Here is a 20195-nt window from a genome sequence, read left to right as displayed (position 1 = left end):
TCACGTGCGTAAATGTCCGAACTATAAAAATATATCGTTAATTAAACCGCACAGTCAATGGCGTACACGCAAAAAAATTCCAAAATGGTGTATTTTTGGTCACTTTTTATACCATAAAAAAAATGAATAAAAAGCGATCAAAAAGTCTGCTCAAAACACAAATGGTACCGCTAAAAACTTCAGATCACGGCGCAAAAAGTGAGCCCTCATAACATCCTCGTACGTGGAAAAATAAAAAAGTTATAGGAGTCAGAACAAGACAATTTTAAACGTATAATTTTTCCTACATGTGGTTATGATTTTTTTCAGAAGTTATACAAAATCAAACCTATATAAGTAGGGTATTATTTTGATTGTATAGACCTACAAAATAAAGAGAAGGTGTCATTTTTACTGAAAAATGCATTGCGTAGAAATGGAAGCCCCCAAAATTGACAAAATGGTGTTTTCTCTTAAATTTTGTTGTACAATTATTTTTTTCCCCGTTTTTGCTGTAGATTTTTGGGTAAAATGACTTATGTCATTACAAAGCAGAATTGGTGGTGCAAAAAATAAGCAATCATATGGATTTTTAGGTGCAAAATTGAAAGGGTTATGGTTTTTAAAAGGTAAGGAGGAAAAAACGAAAGTGCAAAAACTGAAAAACACTTGGTCCTTAAGGGGTTAAAACCGTGTGTTTCATCTGTATAAGGAACACAGCAAAAATCATAAACCTAAAAACACTGGTAATTAGCTGTATATCCACAGGTGGTTTTTCCCACATTAGATTAACATGGTTAGGATATATCTCAAGTAAACATTAATGTTCTTATTCACTGACAACAAGAAGAGATCTGGAAAATGTGAAACACACAGTATTAGTGTATCCATTTTAGATATTTTCATTATAGAATGATTAAGCTTTATTGAGAGGAAATGCATTGTGAAACGCACCAAAATTAAGCAAAAATTCTCCATTGGCAAACAGACTGTGACACATTATGTAAAAATCCAGGATCTGGGCAGAGCCTCACCCACTGGGTGACACATTAAACCAGCCGCCTGGTGATGAGCAGCATGAAGTGACTGTGACCTTTTCACCAATGGGTGACTAACACTGTGTGTACACAATATGGAGCCTCACATCTACTGGAATGGTATGGAAGCCAGAGATCTACTCATATCCCTGACACGAAGGGGAAACGTAGCATACAGGAAGGACAGGGCTCAGTTATGTACACATGGGATATTTTGGGCAAGATCGAGGAGGGAAATGGTTAATCCCATGTTTGCTGACACATCCCAGGATCAAATGACTTCTCCCGCCCGTCACCAAGCATGCAGGATCACAAGCAGTTGAAAGGATCTTTAGTGAACAATAAAAGCAGAACACCTTCCCATCTGCTATACGTTACCAACTCATTTACCATCCTCAGGACAGGGCGGCAAGCAGCAGGCACAGAGGCTCTGGCAATAAAATTACTAGGACAATTCCAGTAAAAATGACACCTATCTGTAGTCTGCTCATACTTCCGGTCTGTATAAATTAGCAAATAAATCTGACCATAGAATATAAAGAGCAAAGAGCACCTGCTTACCAGAGATGGACTAAGATATGATATCGAGGGCACTCTGTGCCCCCCAACAGTCACACCATCTGCAAACTGATCGAATTATCTCAAACTATTGGGTAAATGGTGGCCGGAAGCCATAAAAATAATAATGTCAAATAATGGGGAGATGACTGAGACCAGTCAGCCTGGTCACATCCTGCTATCATTAATGCTGCCAGAGGATGGCCGGACAAGGAAAACCACCAACATAAGCATGTGGAGGGCTACTACCATTGGACTCATAGCACATTAGATTTTTCTGATATATAGACTAGTGATTCATAAATTGTGGCCCTTAAAGGGGTACTCCGGTGAAAACCTTTTTTCTTTTAAATCAACTGGTGGCAGAAAGTTAAACATATTTGTAAATTACTTCTATTAAAAAATCTTAATCCTTCCAGTACTTATTAGCTGCTGAATGCTACAGAGGAAATTCCTTTCTAATTGGAACACTGATGACATCACGAGCACAGTGCTCTCTGCTGACATCTCTGTCCATTTTAGCAACCATGCATAGCAGATGATTGAAAGGTCAGCATGGTGGTTTAGTGGTTAGCACTGCTGCCTTGCAGTGCTGGGGACTTGGGTTCAAATCCCACTAAGGACAACAATAACTAAAGCGTTATTATTATTATAATAATGTCAGCAGAGAGAACTGTGCTCGTGATGTCATCGGGGAGCATTCCAATAGGAAAAGAATTTCCTCTGTAGTATTCAGCAGCTAATAAGTACAGGAAGGATTAAGATTTTTTAATAGAAGTAATTTACAAATATGTTTAACTTTCTGCCACCAGTTGATTTAAAAGAAAAAAGGTTTTCACCGGAGTACCCCTTTAAGCTGTTATGAAACTACAACTTTCAACATGGGGAAGGTATTGGGATTCCTGCAACAGCTGTAGAGCTACATAATGGAGACCACAGGTTTAGACCACCAAATGTACTTGCTGACATTACATTCCTTTGTTCACTGGTAGGTGACTTGTGGTTTTTCAGCTCTTGAAGTTCTACACGTGCCAACATGTCCCAGCAACCTGTATCTGCCCCTTAAAGGGGTTATCCAGGAAAAAACTTTTTTTATATATCAACTGGCTCCAGAAAGTTAAACTGATTTGTAAATGACTTCAATTAAAAAATCTTAATCCTTTCAGTACTTATGAGCTTCTGAAGTTAAGGTTGTTCTTTTCTGTCTAAGTAATCTCTGCTGACACGTGCCTCGGGAAACGCCCAGTTTAGAAGCAAATCCCCATAGCAAACCTCTTCTAAACTGGGCGTTTCCCGAGACACGTGTCATCAGAGATTACTTAGACAGAAAAGAACAACCTTAACTTCAGAAGCTCATAAGTACTGAAAGGATTAAGATTTTTTAATAGAAGTAATTTACAAATCTGTTTAACTTTCTGGAGCCAGTTGATATATAAAAAAAGTTTTTTTCTGGATAACCCCTTTAACTGTAGTTCAAAAATAGTGGAGGAACTACAAGTTGCAGACCACATTAAGGCACCTTCACATAGGATGAGCCTGCTGTGGATTTTTTTGCAGAAAATCTGCAGTGTGCCTGCATATAAATCCACTATATCATTGTGGTTATGTAGATTTTGAAAAGTAAAAAAAATCTATGTATTTAAAAAAAAATTATGTATGTATGCTGCAGATCTGATATAGAAAACTCGCAGTAGAGCCATCTTGTGAGAAAGCACCCTAATAGTTTAGAAAATCAAAAATACCAGCAGCAGTCCTTCATGCTTCCTATATAAACAATATACTGGCCTCACCTAAAACAGGAAGGGAGCACATATACAGGAGATGTCCGCAAATCAGGAAGTACTCGGGAGAGTAAGGATAAATGTGTCAATGTATCAAGGGACTTGTAGAATATTCACTGCTATAGCTTCCACACACATACCCCTACAGGAGGACTATCAAGGATGCTTCAGGAACCAATAATTACCATTCCGGGCCACAAACTTCCCCATAACTCAAACACCTCAATATTTACCCATCCTGAAATCAAGAACATACAGAGAAATTGTGCAAAGATTTAAACATTTTCCCATATAGTAAATATTTGCGCAGTTGCATTTTAGCATTGGCTCATATGGGCCTTTGTGGTCAATTGTTAAAGGGTTGGACACGTTTGAACAACTTTATGGGAAGGCATACTAATAATGCTAATAATGAGGACACTGAGGCACTTGCTCATATGATACTCCTTCACATATGAAATCTTCACATGCTCCTCCATTGATCACCATATTATGGATGAGGGGGGGGGGGGGGGTTGCATGGCTGCACTCAGGAACGGTGTCATCCTTAGTATGCCTTCCCATAAAGCTGTTTAAAGGTAACCTACCCCTTTAACTAATAGATTGTAGCCAACAATGCTCAATCCAAAGAGATACAAACATTGCTAGTGCTTGTTCTTAGTCAACTGAATGATGTGGGTGACTGGATGGGGAAGTTTATGGCAACCCAAAAGTGAAGTTGGCCTTTAAGGCTTTTTTTTTATACACAGCCATATTATAGGTCCACAAGATAGAAAGAGTTGAACTTGTCTGATCCACAACTTCAATAAAATCTTTCTGCAGCTTTATTTCACCCATATTCAAAACATAAGCCAACACAGCATCTTGATGCATTTCAAGCACATGCTGGATCCAATTTTTTTCCTTCTTCAAGTTTCCCTGCACATATCAGGTGAACACACCAGGGAACTAACCGGGATTTACTTTATTTACATCAGCTGAGAAAAGTTATGCACAGTTTTGCACAAATTCTACTTAATTCCTTACTTGCCCGCCTTTTGGATCTTACCTCTCTTACTTATATCCAGGGGAGAAACATCCCTTCCTGCAGGCTCTTCACTTGTAACACCCTGTTCCTCCTCTGTATCTTCATGCAGGGTCTCTAGAGGTAGTTGTGTTAGTGGAGATTGGGCACGCTTGGTATATTGTGGACTTCTTGGTGGAATTTCATGTCCTACATAAGGCAATTCTAGTTTGGCTTGTTCCATTGTTTGTACAGGCAGGTCATCTGCATCCCCATTTATCGATACAATGTCTACTGGATGAAGCTGCTCATCATAAGCATTAGACACAGCTTGTACATTTTGGTCAATAAACTCTCCAGACTGCGACCCTTCATCAGATACTGGCAACACATGATGTGGTTCTATGATTTTTCTACTGACATTATGTACAATGTCCATGATTTCTGCACCCTCCACGTTGTCCGGGTATTCGGTACCCTCTATACAGTCATTTGTTTCTAATTTCTCCTCTCTGTCCATGTCTATGATTTCTTCAATAAGACCACTTACATTGTCTGTGTTTTCTGCACTCTGCACATTGTCAATGTTCTGTGCACCCTGCACAGTGTCCATGTTTTCTGAACTGTCCATAATGTCTATGTTTTCTTGGGGAGACTCATCATTGTCTTGTAGTTGAGGCACCATTTGGTCATTTTTCTCGTTGGGATGGGATGCACAAATTTTGTAAAGTTCTTGGTTAGAACATTCACCATCTTCTATTTCTGGACTGCCATGTGTCCTTGAATCCTCTGACAGAGGTTCCTGTGAAGCATTTGTCACCCCCTGGGCATCCTCTGTGACCTCTCCAAAGTGGCTTCTTCTTTCCTCCTGGAACGATAGTGATGTGCTATTATTATCTGGCACTGAACTTGGCTGCTCGCACCTTTGTCTGTGGTTATCAGTCTCAATGATAACATTGTGTTGTATCTCTGACAAGGCCTCATTTTCAAGACTGAAGGCTTGCTGGAAACTCTTAGTTCCATTGTCAATGGAGATTTGTGTACAGTCAGGTATCGAGGACTCCCCTGACCCAAATTCAATGTCCACCAGATGTATTGTCTCTGGTTTAAGTGCATGATCTGTATTGTAATGAGTCACACTCGCTCCCATAATAGTCTCTGTGACAGGTGGTTGCAAGTGGCTGTGAATGAAACTTCCAGTGCACTTGCTGCTGTTTGGATTATTAATAATCTGGTTGTTTTTATCTCTTTGGTGCGATTTGTGCTGGCTTTTATAGTTTAAGGCAATAGACTGAGTTAAGGAGCCCTTCTGTGGGCCAAAACGTGGCAATGTAATATCACAGAGCTCCACATATTCTCCTTCAATCTCACTGGAGCTATCTGATTTGATTTCCAAAATATTAAAGTCTGTATGGCCATGGCTGATGGATGGATGTTCCAAAACAGCTTCTTCATCTTGAACCATCAATTCCTCAATGGGAAGGTGGGTCGGACCCTCCTTAGTTTCATGGGGAAAGCTCTTGGAGATTTCTTCCAACTCCTCAGTAGACTGTTTTGCCTTCACAAACTCAGGATGAACTATCATATCCCACGGCACCCTATGAAGTTGGTCATCACAGGTCAGGAGACATTTCTCCAAAGAGGCCCCAATTCGCTCAGAGTTTATGAATTCTAACCATTCCAAGGTGAAGATAGAAGTGTAGGACACCTCTGGAAGCACCACCTCCTCAACATTATGCTGATCATGTGCAAGACATTTTAGCACAATTCTCGGAGTCTTTCTTAAATAAGGCACAACTTGGAGGTAGAAGTCTCCAGGCTGGAGAAGTCTCCAGTCAATGGATGCCAGCTGTAGAACAATCTTGTCATGGATACAAAGGGGCCACCCAGCATGTCGGAACAGTAGTCCACAGTACTGTAACTGCAGGAAGAAGAAATCGTTAACATTTTTAACAGACTCAAAAAAGATACAGTGTTATTAAAAAATTATTTTCCCTTCCCAATTGTCACACATTATACACACAACCTCGGCAAATCAGATCAGATAACCCAAGATAAGTGTAAGAAAAAACTTGTCCAAGACATTGGTCAGGCCAGTAATTAGATGCTTTCTTCTCCACTATGCAAAGTCTGCCTTTTGGCATGTTTATCATTTATCATTGTAGGTGTAAGTGAAGCATTTATCATTGTAGGTGTAAGTGCAGCATTTATCATTGTATGTGTAAGTGAAGCATTTATCATTGTAGGTGTAAGTGAAGCATTTTTCTACACCTTTTTTTGTGTGCTGGTAATGTGTAGGAGCAACAAATTTATTAAATGGTCACAGGGCATTTGATATATTTAGTGCAGGTAACATTTTTACTGAAATTTCTCTCTTCACATACACCATAAAGCTAAGCTAAGTCTGGGCTGGTGTAGTTTTAGAGACTTTTAAGTGGCTTTGCGCCTTTTCACAAAAAGGCGCAGTTGATAAAACTTTTCTATATCATGTGTAAAAATCAGTGGATTGCAACTCAAAATCAGCAGAAATGTGTAAACAAAAAGGCACAAAAAAGGTGCAAATAAACCCTGCTTGTGCTTTTTTTGCACCTTTTCTAGACACAAAAAACTATGATAAATGTCGGCCAATAACTATTAATAATAGGATGGAGATCAGCGCCCTACTGCATACCGAGGTAAAAACCTACAGCAGAACAGAACCTGCTTCCATGACATATCTACTGTTCAGCTAGGTTCAAATGAATAAACATACCACACAAAAGCTGCTAACATTTGGAGTGCTGTATAAAAACATTTCAATTTTTTTTTTTTTTAGACTACTGGATGATCACAAGTTTCATTGGTGATCTCAAATATCCTTAGAAACCTATTATATGAGAAAAATTAAAAGCAACTATAAAACTGACTTTCAATCAACAGATTTAATTGATGGTCCATCAGAAGGTCATACACCCAATCCCCACCCCCCACCCCCTCCCCAACCCCAATAAACTCACACAAGCCTCCTGTTGCAAACCCTGCAAGATTCGTTTTGCTGGGATCAGAAAATCAATGAGATAACTGAGGCCATCTCCACGGTATGTCTTCTCCACAACATCCAGGACTTGGCACAGCACAGTGGCAGCAGTGGATTCGAATGGATGGTAGAGGGAGGAGAGGGTCTTCTGAATGCAACTGTCCAGAGACTGAGAATCCTGTAGAGGGAGAGACGAAAAATGCACAGCTGCTTAAGCCATTTCCATTTTAAGACTATGCTTTCCTCTTCTGCCCCTCAGACCAAAAAAGTTAACCCAACCTTAGCCTTGACCTCTGGTGAGGCCGTGTTCACATTACATCTTTTATCTATGCTTAACAAGTACACCAGGAAAGAATATCCTTTTGGCCGCTGTCACTCTGGTATATATTAGTATGTACTGTATGCTGGTATAGGTTTGTCTTTTTTACAACTGCTTCGTATTAGTGATGGATGCCACTGTATGGCATCCATTATGACCTTTAGTAAATGTATATATCCCTATGCATTTCCCCTCTGCAGTGTAATACACCCTGTAACTAAGAATTAGCATAGCATAAATAATGCAGCACATTAACCCAAGCCTCAACCAACAAAATAGAGATTGCAGCTCTGGAGTATAACACAACATGTAACACAGGATCAGTACAGGATAAGTAATGTAATGTATGCACACAGTGACTACACCTGCAGAATATTGAGTGCAGCTCTGGAGTATAACACAACCTGTAACACAGGATCAGTACAGGATAAGTAATGTAATGTATGCACACAGTGACTACACCTGCAGAATACTGAGTGCAGCTCTGGAGTATAATGCAACCTGTAACAGAGAATGAGTACAGGATAAGTAATGTATGTAGATGCACAGCATATTTGCTGCTGTGCAATTTCCTACTCATTGAAGTCAATGAGTAGAAAAATACGCAGCTGATTTTGCTACCCATTGACTTCCATGGGTAGGAAAATACACAGCAAAATACGCCACAAAATACGGCATGTGTAACCCAACCCTGATACAGGATGTGACCCAGAATCAGTACATTATCCATATTGAATATACACAGTGAATCCACCAGCAGAACAGTGAGTGCAGTTAAAACAAAATATATATTTTAGGATAAGTAATGTAATGTTTTTACAATGCTGCCCAATGTTTTATGTTGATATATTTCTGCTTGTAAGTGGTAAAGGTGAATTTCCGAGCAGGCTGGTGTGGGAAAGCTGGCATTTCCTACGTCATGGTGAACAAAAGAGCCATTTAATTAGCACAATAAACTGCCAATGGGACACGAGGGGCTTCCTGACGGCAGACAGATCTGTGCTCCCCACCCGCACACAGCTATTAAATGCTCTTTGTTCAGAGCTGATCTCTTCATTCTATTTATGAATGGAAAAAGACGTAATGAGCACTGTGTGGTGGCACAGTTTATGGCAAGCACTAGAACTGCACTGTATGGCCAGACCTACTGTGATCTGCCCTAACTCTGATCTGCGCACCTATCCATCCCCAGCATCTCTCACCAAGCAATGTTGGGCACAATCGCTGCCATCTGTCCTGACCTTGCTGTACAGCTGGACTTTCTTCACACGGATGAGCAAGAAATGAAACAACAGAAAGTGAGATGCAACTCAGCTATTTTACCCCATAACACCCCCTGCACCCGAATCATCTTACTCAGCACCAGCAGACTGTCACTCACTTCATGCCTAGTATGCAACCCTCAGAGCCCAGAGAGGCAGTGATATGGACCGTGACAGACATGAAAAGCTCAGCGAAATGTCACCTTGTCTCTATATGTATAATCATAACATACTCTCAGGTACTAAGGGTTCAGACATGTAGCCTAGACATCATAAAGTGATTCATCACCTCCTATAGGAATTCTATTCAGCCATGCTTCACATAAATGTTTCTGCTGTCACACAGATTTTCCAAGCACCTAACTGAGAACCCAGCCCAGTTATGGAGTACAGTGATCCCTCCACTTACAATGGCCTCAACATACAATGGTCTTTTCTGGACCATTGTAAGTTGAAACCAGACTCAACATACAATGTACAGAAAGTCCAGATCTGTGAAACATGTCAATGGCCGGAACAACCGACCAATCAGAATGGGCATTTTACTGGTAAAACCCCTGTATTACTGAAGTGTATGCACTGACTGGTGTCTGGTAGCGCACCCTACAGTACAGGGAGGTATTACATGTTCTGTACACTTTACCTGTCCCAGGGTTACCTGCTCCTTTGGCCACCAGGTGAGGGTGACTCCATGTTACTTTTTTAGGACATTGCGTGTACTGTACAGGACCCCGAAGAAGATTCTGTCCTCTACATAGACCAGTGTTTCCCAAGCAGGGTGCCCATAGCTGTCGCAAAACTACAATTCCCATCATGCCCGGACAGCCTTTGGCTGTCCGGGCATACTGGGAGTTGTAGTTTTGCAACAGCTGGAGGCTCCCTGCTTGGGAAACACTGACAGTGATTACAGCTCCCAGCAGATCTTTCTTACTTTTATATGTAAGGACTTGCTTTATCTATATTAGTTATCTACTTATTTTTCTTAAATTTTCACTTTCTATTTCTACTTTCTATTTTTGGATGACATTTTGGTGCCTTCAGAACCAATTACCAGGTTTCCAGAGTTCTGGTCTCAACATACAATGGTTTCAACATACAATGGTCATCCTGGAACCAATTAATATTGTAACTTGAGGGACCACTATACTACCCCTCAGGCTCCCCTTCGTTGAAATGTAGTGGAAGACCGCGTAGTGTTAGGCTCCCGTGCTTTGCTTGTAATGGTCACCTACGGTGACTTTCTTAGATTCTTGAATGGCAAACTTGCCTATTTATGGAGCAGTATCCCAACAGCCAGCAAGCTATCTCACCATCCCTAAATGGCAAGTCTGTTTTATCAAGTTATATTCTTCATGCTTTCATTGGGGTAGGGACCAAACTTTCCCAGGCTCCCAAATTGTAGCCCAGTAATACCACCCTCTCCTTGCTCTAACATCATTGCCGATAGCAATTCTGGAGCCTTGGGAAAAAAATGTAAAGCTCCAGGTGTAAAGAGCAATAAACCTGGCATGTGTCTCTCGCACCAGTCCTCTCAATAAAGTTGTAGCTGAATTCCACGGAAAACAAGTTCAAACAAGACACAATGTAACGAGTGGAAATGAAATGAAGCAGTCCTGGGGAATATTCGCTATCTAGACAAATAAGGACCCTGTGCCTTTATTAATGTAATATTCCTTCCAGGCGGCAGAGCAGAGGGTGTGTGAATAAAGCCACATTCTCTGCACTAAGCAGATTTCTCCTGAAATGATCCATTGTACTCGCAGCCACATCTTAATTTTGGACATTTTGGGCAGGTCAAAGTTCAGCTTCCCATGGACATTCATAACAGGAGGCACATGAGATGGTTTACTAACCAATGACTAGTTCCCTCTGATTTTCCAGTGAAACTACAAATCCTAGTGTGCTGTACGCTTGTCAGTACATGGTGGGAGTTATAATTAGGGATCCACCGATATTCACGATTTTGGACCTTGCCAATATTTCGATAATACCCCGCCCCCACCACCTTACCGCGCCGCACCTCCCACCACCTTACCGCGCCGCACCCTCCACCACCGCACTGCGCCGCAGCCCCCACCACCGCACCGGCCAGAGACCGCCAGCGCCGCTGCCCCATTGCCTCCCCCATCCCTGGTTTTATAATTACCTGTTCCCGGGGCTACTTCTGGCTCCCGCACGTCCTGTGTTACGCTGTGCGCTGCACAGCGCAGTGACGTGCTCAACGCAACGTCACCATCAGCTAAGGAGGACGCGCAGGAGCCAGAAGACGCGTGGACCCCGGGCCCCGGGAACAGGTAATTATAAAACCGGGGATGGGGGAGGCAATGGGGCAGAGGCGGTGGCGGTCTCTGGCCAGTGCGGTGGTGGGGGGGGTCGGTGATAGGAGTCAAGACCCCAGGACAGGCAGGGGACCCCAGGACAGGTGGTGGTCTCTGGCACCACAAAAGCCGCCACAGTTCATTGATTTAAAGCGCCCGCTTTAAATCAATGATCTGTAGCAGTGTCGTCGGGGGGGAGATAAATAGCCGTTAAATTATACCGGAATATCGGTATAAGTTATCGGCTATCGGCCCTAACCTCCACAAAGTATCGGTATCGGCCCTAAAAAAACAATATCGGTCGATCCCTAGTTATAATCTCATGACAACTGGAGAACAATAGTGTATGTAAAATACATATACACACCAAACAAAACCGAGTGAAGGTTCCGTTCATGCAGCTAGGCCCACCTTGTCCAAGCAGAAAAACCACAGAGAAGATTTCTAATACATGGAATGCAAAAATGTTTCCCAGGCAAGTTAACCCTTTCTGATAGCTCTACTGAGCTCTATGAAAGTGCTGAGGATGACACATGAACTGCCACTCACCATTACTCATCCACTACCCTTACAAAGTGAGGCCTAGACAACCACCAGCACTAAAGGTATATTCACATGCAGCAGATTAATTGCGGAATTTTCTGCTGCTGTCCTATTCATCTAAGGGCTCATTCATACTGCAGACATTCAGCCGGCGGAATTATGCCCACTGAATGTCTGCTTGACACAGGCACCGCCAAAATCATTGGTGATACGATCGCGCAAACGTGCATAGACAGCAACACAGTCTGTCAAAATTCTAATGCACAAATCCATGTGCTTGCTGCAAAAAAATTAGCTCTAAACCAGAAGATCATGTGGGCATCAAAAACTACTGATAATGGCTGTGTGGTTTTGAGGAAAAAAATGGCAGTAATTGGGCAACATTGGAACCTTCTCAGTCACCTAGCTTGTGGAAGAACCCCCCCCCCCCCTTAACCCCTCAGGGACCAAGCTTTTTTGTGTTTTTGCACTTTAGTTTTTTCCTCCCTACCTTTAAAAAATCATAACCCTTTCAATTGTGCACCTAAAAATCCATTTGTTGGCTTATTTTTTGCGCCACCAATTCTACTTTGTAATGACATCAGTCATTTTACCCAAAAATCTACAGTGAAACGGAAAAAAATCACTGTGCGGCAAAATTTAAAGAAAAAACGCCATCTTGTAACTTTTTGGGGCTTCGGTTTCTACGCAGTGCACTTTTTGGTAAAAATGACACTTTATCTTTATTCTGTAGGTCCATATGGTTAAAATGATACCCTACTTATATAGGTTTGATTTTGTCGTACTTCTGGAAAAAAATCATAACTACATGCAGGAAAATGTATACGTTTAAAATTGTCATCTTCTGACCCCTATAACTTTTTTATTTTTCCTGCCTATGGGGTGGTATGAGGGCTCATTTTTTGTGCCATGATCTGCAGTTTTTAGTGGTCGATTTTTTTTATTGATACAACTTTTTAATCGCTTTTTATTCATTTTTTCATGATATAAAAAGTGACCAAAAAACACGCTATTTAGGAATTTGGAATTTTTTTTGCACATACGCCATTGACCGTGCGGTTTAATTAACGATATATTTTTATACTTTGGACATTTCCACACGCGGCGATACCACATATGTTTATTTTTATTTACACAGTTTTTTTTTTTTTAAAGAAAAAAGAGGGGTGATTCAAACTTTTATTAGGAAAGGGGTTAAAGGGGTACTCCGGTGGAAAACTTTTTTTTTTTTTTTTTTAAATGAACTGGTGCCAGAAAGTTTAACAGATGTGTAAATTACTTCTATTAAAAAATCTTAATCCTTTTGGTACTTTTTAGCAGCTGTATGCTACAGAGGAAATTCTTTCATTTTTTAATTTCTTTTTTGTGTTTTCTCATAGGGAACCATTGATCAATGATTCTGCCGCTTGACTGCTCATGCCTGGATCTCAGGCACTGGGCAGTCATTCAGCAATCGGACAGCGAGGAGGAAGGTAGGGGACCCTCCTCGTGTCCTACAGCTGTTAGGGATGCCGCTATTTCGCCGCGGCGATCCCGAACAGCCCACTTAGCTAACAGGCAGCAGTTTCCTTTCATTTTAGATGCGGCGTTCAACTTTGAATGCCGCGTCTAAAGGGGTTATAGGAAATATCATGGGGAAAAAACGTATCCCCTATCCAAAGGGGAGCTAATGCAGAGATAGTTTTTCCTACATCAGGGGTCCAACCACTGGGACCCTGGCTCTCCAAGAAAGCTGAGCATCTTGACCCCCCCACATGAAGCAGTGGCTGATACATATCTCCTAAGATAGAGTCATTCAGCTATCTTTGGCTCTCCCATAGAGCAGTGATTCCCAACCAGGGTGCCTCCAGGTGTTGCAAAACTACAATTCCCAGCATGCCTGGACAGCCAAAGGCTGTCCAGGCATGCTGGGAGTTGTAGTTTTGCAACATCTGGAGGCACCCTGGTTGGGAAACACTGCCATAGAGATATATGGAGGGGGCGTGCCGGCCACCGCTTCATGCAGGAGACGTGATACGCCGCTCCCTGTACAGGAGATCCCAGGGAGGTCCCAGAAGTCAGACCCTCGCAATCTAAAACTTATTTCCTAACCTTTGGATAGGGGATACATTTCTTCCCATGATACTTCTCCTTTAAACACCTTGGCTGAGCTAATGCAGAGTTAGTTTTCTTTACATCAGATGTCTGTACAGAGCCTAGTGTAAAGGCAACACTTCTCAGAATGCAAATTATCAGAGCAAGTCCCGAAGAGACAGGGAACTACCACACTACATGTCACAGCCATATGATTAGCCTGCATGTAGGAAGTCTACACAATAGTGGTTCCACCAATTCACGAGGAACCATCACAGAGCACTGCTCTTCTTACCATTCTGCTGCCTGCACTGTTAATGTTTCCTTAGTTTCATTTCCCTTCTTTTACATAACATTCAGCTGTCGAGGTCCAAATTGGTTGTTATCAGCGAGGGGGCGCCGCTTATCTGACCTTGAATCCTTGTCATCGAATTACACAATTTTTCTAGCACTTATTTTGAATCTCTGTAAAACTTTTTTCAGAAAACCCAGATGTAACTATATTATATACACTGCTCCAAAAAATAAAGGGAACACAAACACCACAATGTAACACCAAGTCAATGACACTTCTGTGAAATCACACTGTCCACTCAGGAAGCAACACTGATTGACAGTCAATTTCACATGCTGTTGTGCAAATGGAACAGACAACAGCTGGAAATTATAGGCAATTAGCAAGACACCCCCAATAAAGGAGTGGTTCTGCAGGTGGTGACCACACCACAGACGACTTCTCAGTTCCTATGCTTCCTGGCTGATGTTTTGGTCACTTTTGAATGCTGGCGGTGCTTTCACTCTAGTGGTAGCATGAGACGGAGTCAACAATCCACACAAGTGGCTCAGGTAGTGCAGCTCATCCAGGATAACACATCAATGCGAGCTGTGGCAAGAAGGTTTGCTATGTCTGTCAGCGTAGTGTCCAGAGCATGGAGGCGCTATCAGGAGACAGGCCAGTACATCAGGAGACATGGAGGAGGCGGTAGGCAACAACCAAGCAGCAGGACCGCTACCTCCGGCTTTGTGCAAGGAGGAGCACTGCAAGGGTCCTGCAAAATGACTTCCAGCAGGCCACAAATGTGCATGTGTCCACTCAAACGGACATTTGTCATTTGCCAGAGAACACCTGGACGTTTGGCATTTGCCAGAGAACACCAAGATTGACAAATTCGCCACTGGCGCCCTGTGCTCTTCACAGATTAAAGCAGGTTCACAATGAGCACAGGTGACAGACGTGACAGAGTCTGGAGACGCTGTGGAGAACGTTCTGCTGCCTGCAACATCCTCCAGCATGACCAGTTTGGCGGTGGGTCAGTAATGGTGTGTGGTGGAATTTCTTTGGGGGGCCGCAAATCCCTCCATGTGCTTGTCAGAGGTAGCCTGACTGCCATTAGGTACCGAGATGAGATCCTCAGACCCCTTGTGAGACCATATGCTGGTGTGGTTGGCCCTGGGTTCCTCCTAATGCAAGACAATGCTAGACCTCATGTGGCGGGAGTGTGTCAGCAGTTCCTGCAAGAGGAGGGCATTGATGCTATGGACTGGCCCGCCTGTCCCCCAGACCTGAATCCAATTGAGCACATCTGGGACATCATGTCTCGCTCCATCTACCGACGCCACGTTCCACCACAGACTGTCCAGGAGTTGCTTTAGTCCAGGTCTGGGAGGACATCCCTCAGGAGACCATCCGCCACCTCATCAGCAGCATGCCCAGGCATTGTAGGGAGGTCATACAGGCACGTGGAGGCCACACACACTACTGAGCCTCATTTTGACTTGTTTTAAGGACATTACATCAAAGTTGGATCAGCCTGTAGTGTGGTTTTCCACTTTGATTTTGAGTGTGACTCCATATCCAGACCTCCATGGGTTGATCAATTTGATTTCCATTGATAATTTTTGTGTGATTTTGTTGTCAGCACATTCAACTATGTAAAGACGAAAGTATTTCATACGATTAGTTCATTCATTCAGATCCAGGATGTGTTATCTTAGTGTTCCCTTTATTTTTTTGAGAAGTGTAGATAAAAATCCACAGCAGGCAATTAAATAAAAGAAAGCAGGTGAGGGCTAGGGAATGCAGAGTACAGGTTATACATACTGGACGATCACTTTAGCCGGATGATGACAGAACATCATGAGTGTTGAGGGATTGACCATTCTAGAAAAAGATCTTTCTGTGAATGATGATTTGTCCTGGCGTCACTGAACATGCATGGCCAGTTTGATGAAAATATGGGCATGGCTACGTCTGCATACCAAGTGTTCACCACATGACCAATCATTTAACCATTAACCTACTTATCTCTGAAATTAGTCTAATAATTAAGGGAGAATAATATTTTTTTTTGATCACTAAATCAAAATTAAAAATGTCTGCATGTAATGGAAGGAGACAACATTACATTACACTGCATCTTGGCAGGCTTTACAGTTACATTATTGGACTTTTGAAGAATGTACAAGATAAAGTGCTACGGATGCTATATAAGTAAATCTTATTTACAATAACCTCAGCTTACACTGATTATCCTAATACAGAACACTACTTATGGACAGGATAGGTGAAAAGTATTTTATTGGTGGGGGTCCCCCACGTGAGTAAAGCATACATGCTGCCCCTACGTTCCGTTCACTCATTATGGCACTGTCTTTCTTTTCCTTTTTTTTGGGCATTAGTGTGTCGTTTTTATCTAGATCCCTGATATTGTTCCCGATACTATACTAGCTTATAGGTGTCATACCTGGCTGACACTGCCAGAGACGCAGCTGATGCATTAAATATAAATAATAATAATAATAATTGAATATAGTACAATTTTACATCGAGTTGTACATTGATCCAGAGCTCTATTAGCACAATAAGACAAATCATAGAAGTCTGGAGCAGTCCCTGGGGATTGGAGACATTTGGAGTCTGGGCTTTTACAAGGGCTGAGACAAAATTTTAAGTAAACCTTCCAAACGAAAACCACCAGAGAAAGGATACGCTTGATTTACATTCTGCCTTCATGATGCAAGTAAAGGCACATCTGGTAACTCTACAGAGCTGTAAGGACAACCCCAATTTTTCAGGACTCCGTCAATCCTTCCCTATGCCACAGGAAACCTAGTAATGTCTCTTTTTCCCAGTATAAGTCCAGTCTCAGCAGCACCCACATACTGGCTTGGGTCCCGGCAGTAAACAAAGCTCTGATTGTGGGGCAGAGCGAAAAAATTCCCATCTGTGCCACTCCCCCCCTCTAAAATACCTTACTGAGCCAGTATCGGCCGTGCCCAAAAATATATCAAATGCCAGTCATAGCCTTAAGTCATATAGCCCTTTACTGAGGATGGCATATACTGAACTCGTATGCTGGGATGCCAATCCTGGAGCCCACATATGTAGCACTGCTGACAACAACACTTCATGTAACATTTCCAAGCAATACAACCCCCCCTTCCTTATCTGGTTTGGACCTACAGTTCTGCTCATCCTGAGTCTCCTGATTCAGAATTCCTTTTACCCTTATATAGGATAGAAGGAAAGCGAGACGAGGATATTCAGCATTTTGGTAGGGTCACTCGTGCCGTATAATGCTGCATATTTTGGTGCATATTTTCTGCAGCTGATTTTGCTACCCATTGACTGAAAGGAAAAATAGGCAGCAGCAAATACGCCATGTGTGACCCGACCCTAAATATGTGAGGGTGACAACCATTATAGGCATTTTATTGTGATCACCCAGCAATGAGTCTAAAATAAAAGGCTCTTTAGAAATCATCCGACAGATGTAATCCTGAACCATTTTAACATCCATAATTCTTGATAAACTGATATCAAAATAATTTTTTATGCAGCCAGCTGATGAGTCCTTAGACCAGTGTTTTCCAAACTGTGCGTCCCCAGCTGTTGCAAAACTACAACTCCCAGCATGCCCGGACAGCCGAAGGCTGTCCGGGCATGCTGGGTGTTGTAGTTTTGCAACAGCTGGGGACGCACAGTTTGGAAAAAACTGCCTTAGATCTTATGATGCCAGTTATTGCAGCCAGAACTGGACACTAAAATGCTGCAGTGTTAGGGTTCTATAGCCAATATACAGTAGGTCAGACATCGGCTAAAAATTATGATGAGGACATTTTAGAGCAGAAAATAAAGGCTCAGAAATGGCTAGAGATAAGCGAACTTACAGTAAATTCGATTCGTCACGAACTTCTCGGCTCGGCAGTTGATGACTTATCCTGCCTAAATTAGTTCAGCTTTCAGGTGCTCCGGTGGGCTGGAAAAGGTGGATACAGTCCTAGGAAAGAGTCTCCTAGGAATGTATCCACCTTTTCCAGCCCATCGGAGCACCTGAAAGCTGAACTAATTTATGCAGGAAAAGTCATCAACTGCCGAGCCGAGAAGTTCGTGATGAATCGAATTTACTGTAAGTTCGCTCATCTCTAGAAATGGCTTTAATGAATGATGTGCCTGTGAAAGTCCGAGGACTGAGGGACGGTCTGCGGACACATGCAGTTATAGCTGGTATTAAAGAGGCCTGTGTCTAGGCAGGAGGTACCCTGCATCATGACACTCAAAGCTTCCAGTTATACAAGACCTACGAATGTAGAGCTCTGCCAGGTTATTATGTATGTAAAGATAAACCTTTGGCAAACATAATTGAGGTTACTGTCCATGACGTATTACAGCCAAATAAATGCGGATGAACTACAGCTCCCATCATGCTCTGCAATTCAGCTGAGACTCAAGACACTTGCATTTCAGGATGATATTTCCAAGGATTAAAGTATTAATGGGGAACTCTGTAGTAGGGATCGACCGATATCGGATTTTTAGGGCCGATATCGATAATCGGTGCAGGTTAGGGCCGATAGCCGATAACTTATACTGATATTCCGGTATAAGTTATCGGCTATTTAACCCCCTGCAACACCGCTGCAGATCATTGATTTAAAGCGGCGCTTTAAATCAATGATCTGCAGTGGCTTTTGTGGGGCCATAGGCCACCGCCGCCATCCGCTTCTCTCCCCTACCTGTCAGGGTGGTCCGGGCCATCCATCCATCGTTCATGTAGTGTCCGGGGGCGTTCCGGGTGGAGGGTGGTCCGGTACGGGCTGTCCTTCTTCTCCGGCGGTCATCTTCTCCACTCCGGGCAGGCTCCGGCCTAGTACGCTGCATAGACGCCGCTGCGCAGTGACGCCCGTGCGCAGCGACGCACCTGACGTCACGGCGTAGCGGCGTCTATGCAGCGTACTAGGCCGGAGCCTGCCCGGAGTGGAGAAGAAGACCGTGGGAGAAGAAGGACAGCCCGGACCGGTTCACTCTTCACCCGGAACGCCCCCGGACACTACATGAACGATGGATGGTCCGGACCACCCCCATTACGGGTAAGTTAAATTTTTTTTATTGACTCGGAGGGTGGGGGAGGGGCCCGACCGGTATAGCGGTATGGGCAAAAATCCATACCGGTATACCGCCTAGCATCACAGTGGGGGGTGCGGTGCGGCGGGTCGAGGGGGTGGCGGTTGCGGTGCGGTGGGGGCGGTGCGGGGGGCGGGGCATTATCGGCTTATCGGCAAGATAATTGCCGATACCAATAATGCCCAAAATCGTGATTATCGGCCAATAATATCGGCCATACCGATAATCGGTCGATCCCTACTCTGTAGTCCCGTCTAGGTCAATACAGCTTCACTATACAATAACTGTATTTTTAAAATCTATGCTTCCTGTCAGTGAATGGAAAATTCTTCTTTGCATCCATAGGCTGAAACTCTGTACATACCCTATTTTTCTGAGGGTATGTTCACACAACGGAATTTCCGTGCAGAAATCTGACGGAAATTCAGCCGTAATTTGCAGACTTATGATTTCTATGGGATTCCACAGTCCAATTCAGACAGCCAAAATTCAGCACCGGGCATTCTGCCGCAGAATTTCTGCTTTCAGCATTCCACAAAAAAATAAGGCCAGTGATATATTAAAGGATAACTGCAGCAGTATGACACTTATCCCCTATCCACAGGATAGGGGATAAGTGTTTGATTGCGGGGGGTCTGACCGCTGGGACCCCCCTCAATCTCCCTAACGGGGCGCCGCCATTAGTGCTCATGGTGACGTATCGTCGACCTAGAGGTCGACGGTGACGCCCTGTCTCCTCCCCGTCCCCATACAGTTCTATGGGGGAGACAGGGAGGCACGAACGCTCGTGCCGGCTGCAACATCATGATGCGGCTGGCACGCCCGCTGCACGGGACAGCCGCGGCCCCGTACAGGAGATCACAGGGGGTCCCAGTGGTCGGACCCCCCGCAATCAAACACTT

General features: G+C 43.2%; 1 protein-coding gene across 2 annotated transcripts in view; it reads right to left on the bottom strand.

Annotated features, from left to right (window-relative positions):
• Window positions 1–20195, bottom strand: part of LOC130276362 (puratrophin-1-like) — a 103662-nt gene that overhangs the window by 63384 nt on the left and 20083 nt on the right. For both annotated transcript variants that reach the window (XM_056525617.1, XM_056525618.1), the window contains exons 2-3: window positions 7355–7552; window positions 4404–6279 (exon numbers count right to left, since the gene is read on the bottom strand). In XM_056525617.1, the coding sequence (XP_056381592.1) occupies window positions 4404–6279; window positions 7355–7552 (2074 nt within the window). The remainder of the gene's footprint in view (window positions 1–4403; window positions 6280–7354; window positions 7553–20195) is intronic.

This window comes from Hyla sarda, chromosome 6 (assembly GCF_029499605.1).
Source record: "Hyla sarda isolate aHylSar1 chromosome 6, aHylSar1.hap1, whole genome shotgun sequence".
Classification (NCBI taxonomy): domain Eukaryota; kingdom Metazoa; phylum Chordata; class Amphibia; order Anura; family Hylidae; genus Hyla; species Hyla sarda.
Note: the sequence above shows the minus strand (reverse complement) of the source record. Positions and strands in the feature narration are given on the sequence as shown.